The 12073-nt window shown below is 41.4% G+C and overlaps 1 protein-coding gene across 3 annotated transcripts in view; it reads right to left on the bottom strand.

The window, feature by feature from the left end:
* Positions 1-416: 416 nt before the first annotated feature.
* The window catches only part of LOC138946377 (excitatory amino acid transporter-like), a 35494-nt gene continuing 23837 nt past the window's right edge, over positions 417-12073 (bottom strand). For all 3 annotated transcript variants that reach the window (XM_070317952.1, XM_070317950.1, XM_070317951.1), the window contains exons 4-12: positions 10756-10878; positions 9733-9814; positions 9201-9243; positions 8594-8720; positions 6961-7087; positions 5726-5959; positions 4042-4236; positions 3221-3355; positions 417-2987 (exon numbers count right to left, since the gene is read on the bottom strand). In XM_070317952.1, coding sequence (XP_070174053.1) covers positions 2843-2987; positions 3221-3355; positions 4042-4236; positions 5726-5959; positions 6961-7087; positions 8594-8720; positions 9201-9243; positions 9733-9814; positions 10756-10878 — 1211 coding nt within the window. In that variant the 3' untranslated portion in view covers positions 417-2842. The remainder of the gene's footprint in view (positions 2988-3220; positions 3356-4041; positions 4237-5725; positions 5960-6960; positions 7088-8593; positions 8721-9200; positions 9244-9732; positions 9815-10755; positions 10879-12073) is intronic.

The following is a 12073-nucleotide window of genomic DNA, read 5'->3' as shown; positions in this document are numbered from 1 at the left end:
TTGACGAGAGTGACGAGTATAATGCTCGAAGATGAGTTAAGACTATTCAATCACAACCCCAGAATCCCCCCACGTGTCCATCAGAATAGCAATATTAACGATAATTAATGTTAATGTTTGTTCGTTTAAATGTTTGTGTCCGGGCGTATGTGCGTGCGCGCGTGCAAGTGTGTGTGTGTGCGCGTGTGTGTGTGTTTGTGTGTGTGTTTTGCGTGTATGTATGCATGTGTGTGTGTGTGTGTGTGTGTGTTTGCGTGTATGTGTGTGTGTGTTTGCGTGTATGTGTGTGTGTGTTTGCGTGTATGTGTGTGTGTGTGCGTGCGTGCGTGCTTGCGTATCTCTATGTCTGTCTGCCTGTTTGTTTTATTTATACACGTAGTGAGGAAGGGAAAGAGAGCATGCTGGCAATACAAAATATATCATTGTGTCACTTTATCCAGCTTCTATTTTTTTAATTTGTTTTTCTATAATATGGTAAACACATAAAAACATACACGATCGATGCAGCACATCGCTGATCATGAATCGCGCCGTTTTACTTAAACAGTTTCAACTTTCAGAGGTGCTGGCATTTTCTTATATAATTACTTATATAAACTTAAGTACATACAACATACATGGTACAAAGGTTGGAAGCAAGCGTGTCGCGCCCGAAGAAAACCAGCATATTCAAGACTTTAAAGGCATATGTACGCGCTCCCGTGTTTACAAAGTGTAGTTTGCCCACAATCGATGTCAAACGCACCATAAGACCATATAATGACGATATGTCACCATGCGCGGACCATAATACATGCATTACAGCTTGTTCTAGCCTCTGAAAAAGTGAGGATGTCAACAAAGCCGCGGTGTTAGCTCCCTTGCATCAACGTTACATGTGTTGCCAAATCTATAAATAGGACGATCCAGATCAAAATGAAAATTAACATATCTCAACATTGAAGGGGTCCTAGACCACAATATTTTGCAGGGAACTTAATTTAGCATGTCTCCAGCTGTTGGTAAAGCAATTAGCGTGTATAGTCATCGAGTACATATGCCTTTAAACAGTTTCAACTTTCAGAGGTGCTGGCATTTTATTATATAATTACTTATATAAACTTAAGTACATACAACATACATGGTACAAAGGTTGGAAGCAAGCGTGTCGCGCCGCGCCTGAAGAAAACCAGCATATTCAAGACTTTAAACAACTGCAAGCCTTCCAAAAAGAACTCTTCTGATGACAATATACATATAACAAAACACTAGCCTGTGAGTGTTTATTGCTTAATTGGTGATCAGTTTATTCATCGTAATTACTGTCATCAGCAGAAACATGCTTCGGGCACTGGGCCACACAGCAAGTACCCTAAGGATGAAATGTTAAGATCACGAATAATCTTTGAAATAAACAAGCCTGCTAATCACTTTTCTATTGACAAGAATATGGAAAGATAACCTTGTCTGTGTGAACTACATTGTTCATAGACAGTGCCGCCTCAACTTTCACGAAACGCCGGATATGACGTCATCAAAGACATTTATCAAAAAAATGAAAAAAACGTTCGGGGATTTCATACCCAGGAACTCTCATGTCAAATTTCATAAAGATCGGTCCAGTAGTTTAGTCTGAATCGCTCTACACACACACACAGACAGACAGACAGACACACACACACACACACACACACACACACACACACACACACATACACCACGACCCTCGTCTCGATTCCCCCCTCTACGTTAAAATATTTAGTCAAAACTTGACTAAATATAAAAAAACAAAGGATTATACTGTACTCACCGATACAAAGACGACACAAGACGATAACGAATTTTCGCTTCAGGAAGCTTCAAGGAAAAACAAGAACACAAAAGACAACAAAAAGCAGACCGTGTATCGGTGAGTACAGTAATCCTTTGTTTTATTTTTTTTAACTTTGTTCATCTTACCACAGTCACTTCGTTGTTTAGATTTACATTGTACATTATAAATAGTCAGATTGATTTATTCTAATGTGCTGGGGCTTTTCAATCACTGCTTAAAATAATTAAATAAATACCTAAATGAACACCTTAATACCTACATATATAAATGAATAAATACAAACATAATTAAATATCTAAATATCTCAATAAATACCAACATAAATACCTAAACAAATAAATCAATCAATCAATCAATCAATCAATAAACAATCAATCAATCAATCAATAAACAAACAAATGAATATATAAATTAAAAAACGAAAAGAAAAAAAAAAGACAAACCAAACAAGATGGAGACAGTTCTGCTAACTTAACATAAGTCTAACATGTACACAGCCAAAAAAACGTTAACCAGAAAACGAACATAGTTTAGCTTTGGGCATTCAAGTTACAGCAAACACTTCTTTAAAAGAATTAGAAAGAGAATTTATAGCAAGTGAAAACAAAAGTAAAACGCCACTTTGTAAATTTGACCACACGCACACACACACACACACACACACACACACACACACACACACACATACTCTCTCTCTCTTTCTCTTTCTCTCTCTCTCTCTCTCTCTCTCTCTCTCTCTCTCTCTCTCTCTCTCTCTCTCTCTCTCTCTCTCTCTCTCTCTCTCTCTCTCTCTCTCTCTCTCTCTCTCTTTCTCTCTGCTCTCTCACTCACAGACGAACATCCAAGGACGTAAGAAAATATGGATTAAAGATACAACAACAACAACAACAACAACAACAACAACAACAACAACAACAACAACAACAACAACAACAACAACAACAACAACAACAACAACAACAGCAACACATTCAGAATGAAATAATATAGATATATGCGTACATATCAGCGGTGGTAAACAATCGACGATCAAATTTTAGTCAAGATGTTTCTTTCCACGTCACTAGGTGTCTCCATGACGTCACACGGCCCTAAGTTTTTCTTGCAGAAGTGATACGTCACGGCGGCACAGGTAGTGTGGCTGACGACATTGCAGGCTGTCCGCAGCCGATCCCTGAAACACACAAAAAGTGCATGAGAGCATGTCGTCATTATTGTTGTGTCGTCGTTGTCGTAGTTATTGTTTCTAATGTGAGGGGGAGAGGGAGAGAGAGAGAGAGAGAGAGAGAGAGAGAGAGAGAGAGAGAGAGAGAGAGAGAGAGAGTCAAGTCAAGTCAAGTATTTTATTGTTTTGGGCCCAGAGGGAGAGAGAGCGAGAGATGGGACACAAAGCAATGAATGCCTTACAGAATCCATTCTACAGCAAACATGAGAGCGATGTCATTGGCCGGAATGTTGAGTGACGTCAGGATGATAACTAACGTCACGATGCTGGCGCTAGGTACACTGGGAACGGCCATGGCGGCTACAGCTGTCAGTACCCTATTGAATAGAGGGAACATTATTAGTAAAAGTTGAGTTTTACTCGGGATTTAGTGTACCTATAAATAAACATATTCGTTTGTAACTGTGTTTTGAATTGTAATGTGTTTGTGGGGAGGTGGGTGGGGGGGATGGGTGGGTGGTTGTGTGTGCCTCAGGATATGCGTGCGTCTGTGTGTGTGTCTGAATGTGTGTGTGTGTGTGTGTGAATGTGTGTGTGTGTGTGTGTATCTGTGTCTGTATACATATATGTGACCCTCCACCACAAAATGAGTCGCATGTCACCAGCTCGCCGCGCGGTTCTGCGCTAGGCTTAATATAAGTCCGGGAGTAACAGTGTGAGGGTCACCTTTGTCACAGGCTTATAACTCAATCAGATTTTGCTCTTTTCTAAATTGGTTTTTACCACTGGATAGAGCATAAAAAAACTCTTTAGGAAAATGTAAAAATATGAAAATCATGCAAAGGTGACATGCGACTCATTTCGTGGTGGAGAGTCACATATGTGTGTGTGTGTGTGTGTGTGTGTGTGTGTGTGTGTGTGTGTGTGTCTGTCTGTCTGTCTGTATGCATGTGTGTGTGTGTGTGTGGGTGTGTGGGAGATCTTGACCTTACCGTTTACACAAGAACAACTCTACTTCCACTCTAATGCGTTCCCTGTGTCAATGCACACAAAGTCCACTCACCCTATGATGATGATATCCGAAGCCATAACATCCCTGCCCGTGAAGTGTGCGATAAAAATAGCAGCTGACGTAATGTAGATGGCGCTCCCATCCGCGTTGATTGTGGTGCAGAGCGGGATGACAAAGCGACACACTCGGCTGTCGATCTTGTTCCTTCTTTCACAGGCATCTAACATTTCTGGGATGGCAACGGCACTGCGAAAAAAAAAAGAAAGAAAAAAAAGAAAGAAAAAAGAGAAGAAAAATGTCAACCAAAAATGATAGTGTACAAAACCAGGTAAGTGTAAAAAATCTGATTCAGAGTCCAAGCAATGTTAAACACCGAAGATCCAAACAGTGCATTACAAATCATGGGCTATCTGTGTCACTTGGTGACTAAACTCCCAGAGTGCTAATTCTGAACTACGCCTGTCCTGGACTCTAAATGTAAAATTATTGTTGTTTGTGTGTGTGTGTGTGTGTGTGTGTGTGTGTGTGTGTACCTCTCTCTTTCTCTTTCTCTCTCTCTCTCTCCCCCCCTCTCTCTCTCTCTCTCTCTCTCTCCCTCCCCATCTATCTCTCTCTCTCTCTCTCTCTCTCTCTCTCTCTCTCTCTCTCTTACGCTCGTTTTCTTCTTCTTCTCTCTCTCTCCCTCCCCATCTATCTCTCTCTTTCTCTCTCTCTCTCTCTTTTACCCTCGTTTTCTTCTCTCTCTCTCTCTCTCTCTCTCTCTCTCTCTCTTACGCTCAGTTTTATACACCCGCGTTTATGCAAGCTCAAGGGAAACAATTTGGCATATATGTGTGATGTAACTCTAAACAAACGCTTAACTCCCTTCACTAAGTCGGCCAGAAACTGACATTCCAGACAACAGCCACAAGTACTATCCGCTGCCAGAAGCAAACCAGGTCAGTACCTTTACATGTAAATGACACGTGGTCCACTTGATCAAGGGGATTTAACTACTACTGGCCGGCAATGGACGAATTCCTTCTTCTCTTCTTCTTCTTCGTTCATGGGCTGAAACTCCCACGTTCACTCATGTTTTTGCACGAGTGGATTTTTACGTGTATGACCGTTTTAAACCCCGCCATTCAGGCAGCCATTCGCCGATTTCGGAGGAAGAAGAATTCCAAAAATAGCTCCGTCGAGTTTGTATGGGTTTTGGCCGGAGAGTGACATTTTCTTGCAAAACCTCGTACAAACATTGGAGGGCCAATCACTAGTGAGGGGTGTCTCGAAACACGTGCAAACACGCACGTGTTTTGACACACCCCTCGCTAGTGATTGGCCCCTGCAATGTTTGTCCGAGTTTTTGCAAACAAAGGTCACTCTTCCATACCCCATTCAAACCCGACGGAGTTATTTCCGAAAATCGTCTATTCTATGTTGAGATACGGTCCTGATGAAAGTAAGACTAAACCATACCCTAGGCCCCTATGCATCAATTTCAACAACATTAATTTTTGGTTCTGCAGACAAAGTCAGCAGCGAGAATGACGGTACACCCCTGGAACACTTCGCCTCGAGTTGAAGTGATCACCGTGGCTAAACCGGAAGCACGTGTAGTTTTGTTTTTGTAAATATATTCCCTGTCGTTATATTTCCGTAGCAATTGGGTCCCATGACTGAAATAGGGTCGTGTGATCCTATCCAATGAGATTTCCCGATCTCCCCCACGTGTCTATCTAAACAGAAATATTACCTGCTTGTCGAAGCGAACCCAATCATGTATGGCCGGACGATGGAGAGCAGGAAGGCGAGAGGGTTCCTGCGCGTGGTGACGAACAGGATGACAGGCAGGACGATGAACTGGTGCAGGAGTATGCCCACGCACACAGTCAGCAGGAACTTGCCCAGCTGGGAGAAGGTGGTGCTTAGGTCAGCCACGCCTGCGATGGACACCGCGATGAGACTGGCCACGCCTACCGGTGTCAAACTTTCCAATCATAATCATGTAGCTATGCAAATCGTATTGATTCTCGGTCAATGTGGTGGGTAGATGGGACATCCGAGAAGAAGAAGAAGAAGAAGAAGAAGAAGAAGAAGAAGAAGAAGAAGAAGAAAGAAGAAGAAGAAAAGAAGAAGAAGAAAAGAAGAAGAAGAAAAGAAGAAGAAGAAAAGAAGAAGAAGAAAAGAAGAAGAAGAAAAAGAAGAAGAAAAAGAAGAAGAAGAAAAAAAAGAAGAAGAAAAAGAAAAAGAAGAACAAAAAGAAGAACAAAAAGAAGAAGAAAAAGAAGAAGAAGAAAAAGAAGAAGAAGAAAAAGAAGAAGAAGAAAAAGAAGAAGAAGAAAAAGAAGAAGAAGAAAAAGAAGAAGAAGAAAAAGAAGAAGAAGAAAAAGAAAAAGAAGAAAAAGAAGAAGAAGAAAAAGAAGAAAAAGAAAAAGAAGAAAAAGAAGAAACAGAAAAAGAAGAAACAGAAAAAGAAGAAACAGAAAAAGAAGAAACAGAAGAAGAAACAGAAGAAGAAACAGAAAAAGAAGAAACAGAAGAAGAAACAGAAGAAGAAACAGAAGAAGAAACAGAAACAGAAACAGAAACAGAAGAAGAAGAAGAAGAAGAAGAAGAAGAAGAAGAAGAAGAAGAAGGTGAGGATTATGACGATGACGATATGATGACGATGCTGATGATGATGATGATGATGATGATGATGATGATGATGATGATGATGATGATGATGATGATGATGACCGTTCTAAGAGTGCCACTAAGCTCAGAATAACATCTGGGCCCGTTCTTTCATTCTTTTTTACTTTCGTGTTTTGCTTTTCAATTCTTTCACGAGAAAACGCTAATTCTTTTATTTTTTATCACTCTGAAAAGAAAGTTCAGTTCAACAGAAAAGGTGTACTTTTATCATCCCCGTTAAAGATTGTACAACCAAAACAAAGACTACCATTTCTCTCTTTAACGCTTAGATAGACGTGCGTGGACGCGTACCAGAACAGCCATCGGATGATGACGAGGACGACGTCAGTGGCTCCAGAGAAGAAGCCGAGGAAGATGCTGGCTTTGTCCTTGACCTTGTTGATGGCTATTCCAATCACTGTGCTCACCCCGATCAAACCTGTAGTTGATCAAACACCGTTGAACAATGGCAATTAAGCATGGCATGTCTTTCTATTACACCATCTTATACAAAGAGGCACGCAAGGGGAGCGCAGTGGGGGTGGGGGGGGGGGGGAGGGGGGGGGGAAGGGGAGGGGGCAGAAGGGCTGGTGACTTGTGGCAGCCAGTTGCATTCTCGAGATTCAGTATCCTTATACATAGGAAATAGGTGAGTCAGTCTGTCTGTCTGTCTGTCTGTCTGTCTGTCTGTCTATTTGTTGACCAGCCTGCCTATCCGTCTGTCTGTCTGTCTGTCTGTCTGTCTGTCTGTCTCTCTGTCTATTTGTTGGTCAGCCTGCCTATCCGTCTGTCTGTCGTTGGTCGCCATAGCTCAGTGATGGCAAGACAGCAGGCACTCAGAAAAGATGACACAATTGTACACCTGAATGTTCGTAGTTTGGTTCTTTGTTACCTCCCCTGGAATTTGCAGACTAACATTATTTCCTACATCTTATACTGTACATCTTGCATGGTTTAAAGGAGGGGCAGCTCTTGCTCTTACCACAGAGTTTCACAAGCGTACATATTTACAGAATATATTGATACAAAGAGTCATAGTCATCAAGGATGGTCAAAACGTCCGCCCGATCGCCAGGGGCGAGTAACAAATCCTGTCCAAATGCAAGACTTCTGGTTGTACTATCTACTTTCAAACATTATAATCACTGCAGATGCAGCAACTTTGGTATGTACCGGGCCTTTAACATTATTGGCGGGCTAGTGACTTTCGTGAAGTTACTCGCCCGGGTGGCGAGTTTACATTTTAACATTTGGCCATCCCTGGTCATCATGTACCTTCTTGACCATTCTGAAAACTAAAGCGAAGATAACTTATGCTTTTCTGCAACGAGCTTCAAAATATTTTTTCTATAATTAATCATTCTAAAGTACTCAAAAGGGTCATGACATGCGGAAAATTAACTGCAAGGTTCAATATGGACATTTCTGATACAATGAAATAACTCTTACCATATGACCTACTTAATTACAAAATTAATTGATGTGAACACTCAAAGATGGTCGAACAGCCTTTCATCAACAAGTACTGGTAATATACAACAGTGTTCAATTAAATAATGAATCCTTTTGAATAATGTAAGAAAAGGGAATAGAAGATAAATTATCCTCACTCTCCCCCCGCCCACACAAAAATTAAATGAAACCCCAACAAACATCAGAAAACAAAACAATAAAACAACAACAGCAACAACAACAACCACAACAACAACCATTACGACAACAACAGCACAACACAACACAACACAACACAACACAACACAACACAACACCACCACCACCAACAACAACAACCACAACAACCACAACCACAACAACCACAACAACAACAACAACAACAACAACACAACAACAACAACAACACAACACAACACAACACAACACAACACAACACAAACCATCACCAACAACAACAACAACAACAACAACAACAACAAAAACAGCTTACCAAGAACGTTTAGCCCATCCGTTTTGCTGGCGTATTTTGTGGCCGTGACGAGGGTGTCGAAAGTTGACGTTCCATTGATGCTGTTATTCGACACTGTCTCTTCAATCATTCTGTAGCGCGTGTGAGCCTGATTGAATTTTGTTAAAGCTGAATTATTTTCACGTCAAAGCATACAGCAATTGTTTCAACAAAAGCTACCACAGGGGGGCCTGCAATAAACGATCGCTAAATTCAGGTTTTGATATCCAAACCTTTTTTTTTCTCTTCTCCATTGAATGTATTTCGGTTGCGGTCTTGTATCGATTTTTGCTGAATTGGTAATGAAGGTGTTATTTTTTCGAAGCTCCGTTATTAAAAACATTGAAACGGCAGCTCCGACTGGAGCCATGTGTCCCGACAGTAGCATGCTTGAAGAGAATAAGTCAGGCATTCGTTGAAAACCCTTTTTTTATTTTAATTTTTTTTATTTTTTCATTCAACTTTGTAATTTTGTTTCTCATATTACAACGTGTTATGATAATGTTGACGCTCGTATTGTGGACAACCCTGTGGATATATATGTTTTAATTGTATTACCAGTTGTTGCTCCGCCGCTAGATCCACTTACCTTCCTAAACGTTGCCTCTACCATGTTGTCCGGTATCATGTTTCTATAGACAAAAGGACATAACCAGAGAAAAATAAACGTTAATCGAGTGGGCAATAGGAACTCAGGGTCATGACAAGGTCACCTCTCGCACTTTCTAGCCACGCTCTTGTGAAGGCAACGACGATGCATTAAACACTGATGAATGGATACAATTGAAATCATAATCTGGTTTTAAATTGTGTGTTGTATGATGCAGGCGTCCAAGACCAATAATGGTCATCATATGAAACTTTTGGCTGAGTTGAGTGGAAGGAATGGGCGGGGGGGGGGGGGGGGGAGCGAGTGGGTAGGAGGTGGGGGTGGTATGGTTAGTGAAGAGGGAGGATGTTTACTCCATTTAGGACAAGATATCATTTAATTGCCTGCTTCTGCCTCTCAGAAGCCCAGAAAGCACACAGCAGGATTAACAATAATGTCGATAATCTGTTTACTTAAATCAATTTCTACGTGAAACCAAAAAAATACAACAAACACTTACTATCAAACTTACCGTAACAAATCTGCAAATATGTCTTGTGTCTCCATGGGCTCTTGATCAACTAGGCTCGAACCTACAGACGACTTGCCTTCACCTATAGTTTAAAACTGAATAACTACAAAAATGGATAGTTAAGTGGTTCTTACCTGATTGTATTATCAAACACAACTTTGTATACATTCCAACCAGTCTTTTTTTTCCCTTTTTTTTTTTGAAGCGCCAGCGACGCTTCTCTGACCGAATCGAAGTCAAATTTTGTTTCAATTGAAATTGAAATATAATCAGGTCATTCATCTCTCTCTCTCGCTTTCTCTCTCTCTCTCCAAATCTCTCTCTCTCTCTCCCGATCTCTCTCTCTCTCTCTCTCTCTCCCTCCCCATCTCTTTCTCTCTCTCTCTCCCTCCTTTCCCATATCTCTCTCTGTCTCTCCCTCCCTCCCTCCCCATCTCTTTCTCTCTCCCTCCCTGCCCATCTCTTTCTCTCTCTCTCTCTCTCTCTCTCTCTCCCCCTTCCCATATCTCTCTCTGTCTCTCTCTCTGTCTCTGTCGCTCCCTCCCTCCCTATCTCTCTCTCTCTCTCTCTCTCTCAATGTCTCCTTCTACTCCTCTCTCTCTCTCTCTCTCTCTCTCTCTCTCTCTCTCTCTCCCTCCCCATCTCTCTCTCTCTCACTCTCCTTCCTTCTCTCTCTCTCCCTCCCTCTCTTTCTCTTTCGATCTCTCGCTCCCTCCCCATCTCTCTCTCCTTCCCCGTTTCTCTCCTTCCCCATCTCTCTCTCCTTCCCTCCCTCCCTCTCACTTCCCCAATTTCTCTCTCTCTCCCTCCCTCTACACTTCCGACTCCCTCTCCCTCTCTCTCTTGCTCTCCCTCTCCCTCTCTCTCTTGCTCTCCCTCTCTCTCTCCCTCTCCCTCTCTCTCTTGCTCTCACTCTGCACAGTTTTACCAAGGAGAAGTGCACATAACCTTCCTGTGCTTGTCTGACCCAGACAGTAAATGAGCTCCAAGCTGATGATAAACGTCAACCTCTACCAACCGTACCTGGCTTGATGAGAAGACAGAGAACTATGGCAATGACGCAGGCGATGATGTGAGTTATGATGACGTAGGCAAACGTCACAGCACTTATCTTTCCATTGGCTTTTGGGTCCAGAGAAGCAGTGCCTTTAAAAACAAGTAAATAAGTAAATAGATAAGTGCATTTTTTGTTTGTTTGTTTGCTTAACGCCCAGCCGACCACGAAGGGCCATATCAGGGCGGTGCTGCTTTGACATATATAACGTGCGCCACACACAAGACAGAAGTCGCAGCACAGGCTTCATGTCTCACCCAGTCACATTATTCTGACACCGGACCGTACCTACCAGTCCTAGCACTAACCCCATATTGCCAGACGCCAGGCGGAGCAGCTACTAGATTGCCAATTTTAAAGTCTTAGGTATGACCCGGCCGGGGTTCGAACCCACGACCTCCCTATCACGGGGCGGACACCTTACCACTAGGCCAACCGTGCCGGTAGATAAGTGCATGGACTTACAAGTATTTCTAATTTATGAAATGCACAGTGTCCATTTTATGTCAGATTCTTGCACTGTGTTTCTTGAAAGTGCGTTTTGGTCTTTTTACAATAACTACAATAACAGACTCAAATGCGGGTTCATTCGTTTGTTCCTCCGTTGGCCTGTTTTCAGTGTATTTCTTTGGCAAACTTCAACGATCTTCAACATGCAAACTACATACATATTAGAGGAGAAGGGTGCAGGATACACATACACATGACTTGCATAGGCCTATATGCAATCAAATAGAACGATATTTTGACTAAAGACTACAGTTGAATATAAATTAATTTTTGTAACAAGGATTAATGAATTTCTAAATGCATAATTATTCATCATCTTTATTTCAAAAATTAATTTAAATTCAACTGTAGTTTTATGTCAAAATATCGTTCTAAATGATTGTAGATAAAAGTCCAGTGTATCTTTATTGTGCCAAATATTAAGCATTTCTGATGTATGATGTTGCTGTAAAACTGTTTCCTAGAAATCCAATATGGCGCTGTGTATGCCAGTTTCCATAGCGACGGCAATCTATGTCCGTTAGTTTTCGCAATTGTTTTCATTTCTTTACATAAGTCACTTCAACAACTACCCAAAAAACTAAGTTACTCCATGTATTCTCCATGTTTCATTTTGGTCATTCTAGTGCCGCTCATTGCCTTAAGCCCCCACGATTTAGTCAAAGATATTCAGGAATAAAACAAACACTCTTTATTGTCTGCCTTTACAAAAAAAGATATTGCCTTTAGCCTTGCCTTACAAAGACGATATAGATAGATATTAAATATATATATATA

Source organism: Littorina saxatilis, linkage group LG13, assembly GCF_037325665.1.
Source record: "Littorina saxatilis isolate snail1 linkage group LG13, US_GU_Lsax_2.0, whole genome shotgun sequence".
NCBI lineage: Eukaryota > Metazoa > Mollusca > Gastropoda > Littorinimorpha > Littorinidae > Littorina > Littorina saxatilis.
Note: the sequence above shows the minus strand (reverse complement) of the source record. Positions and strands in the feature narration are given on the sequence as shown.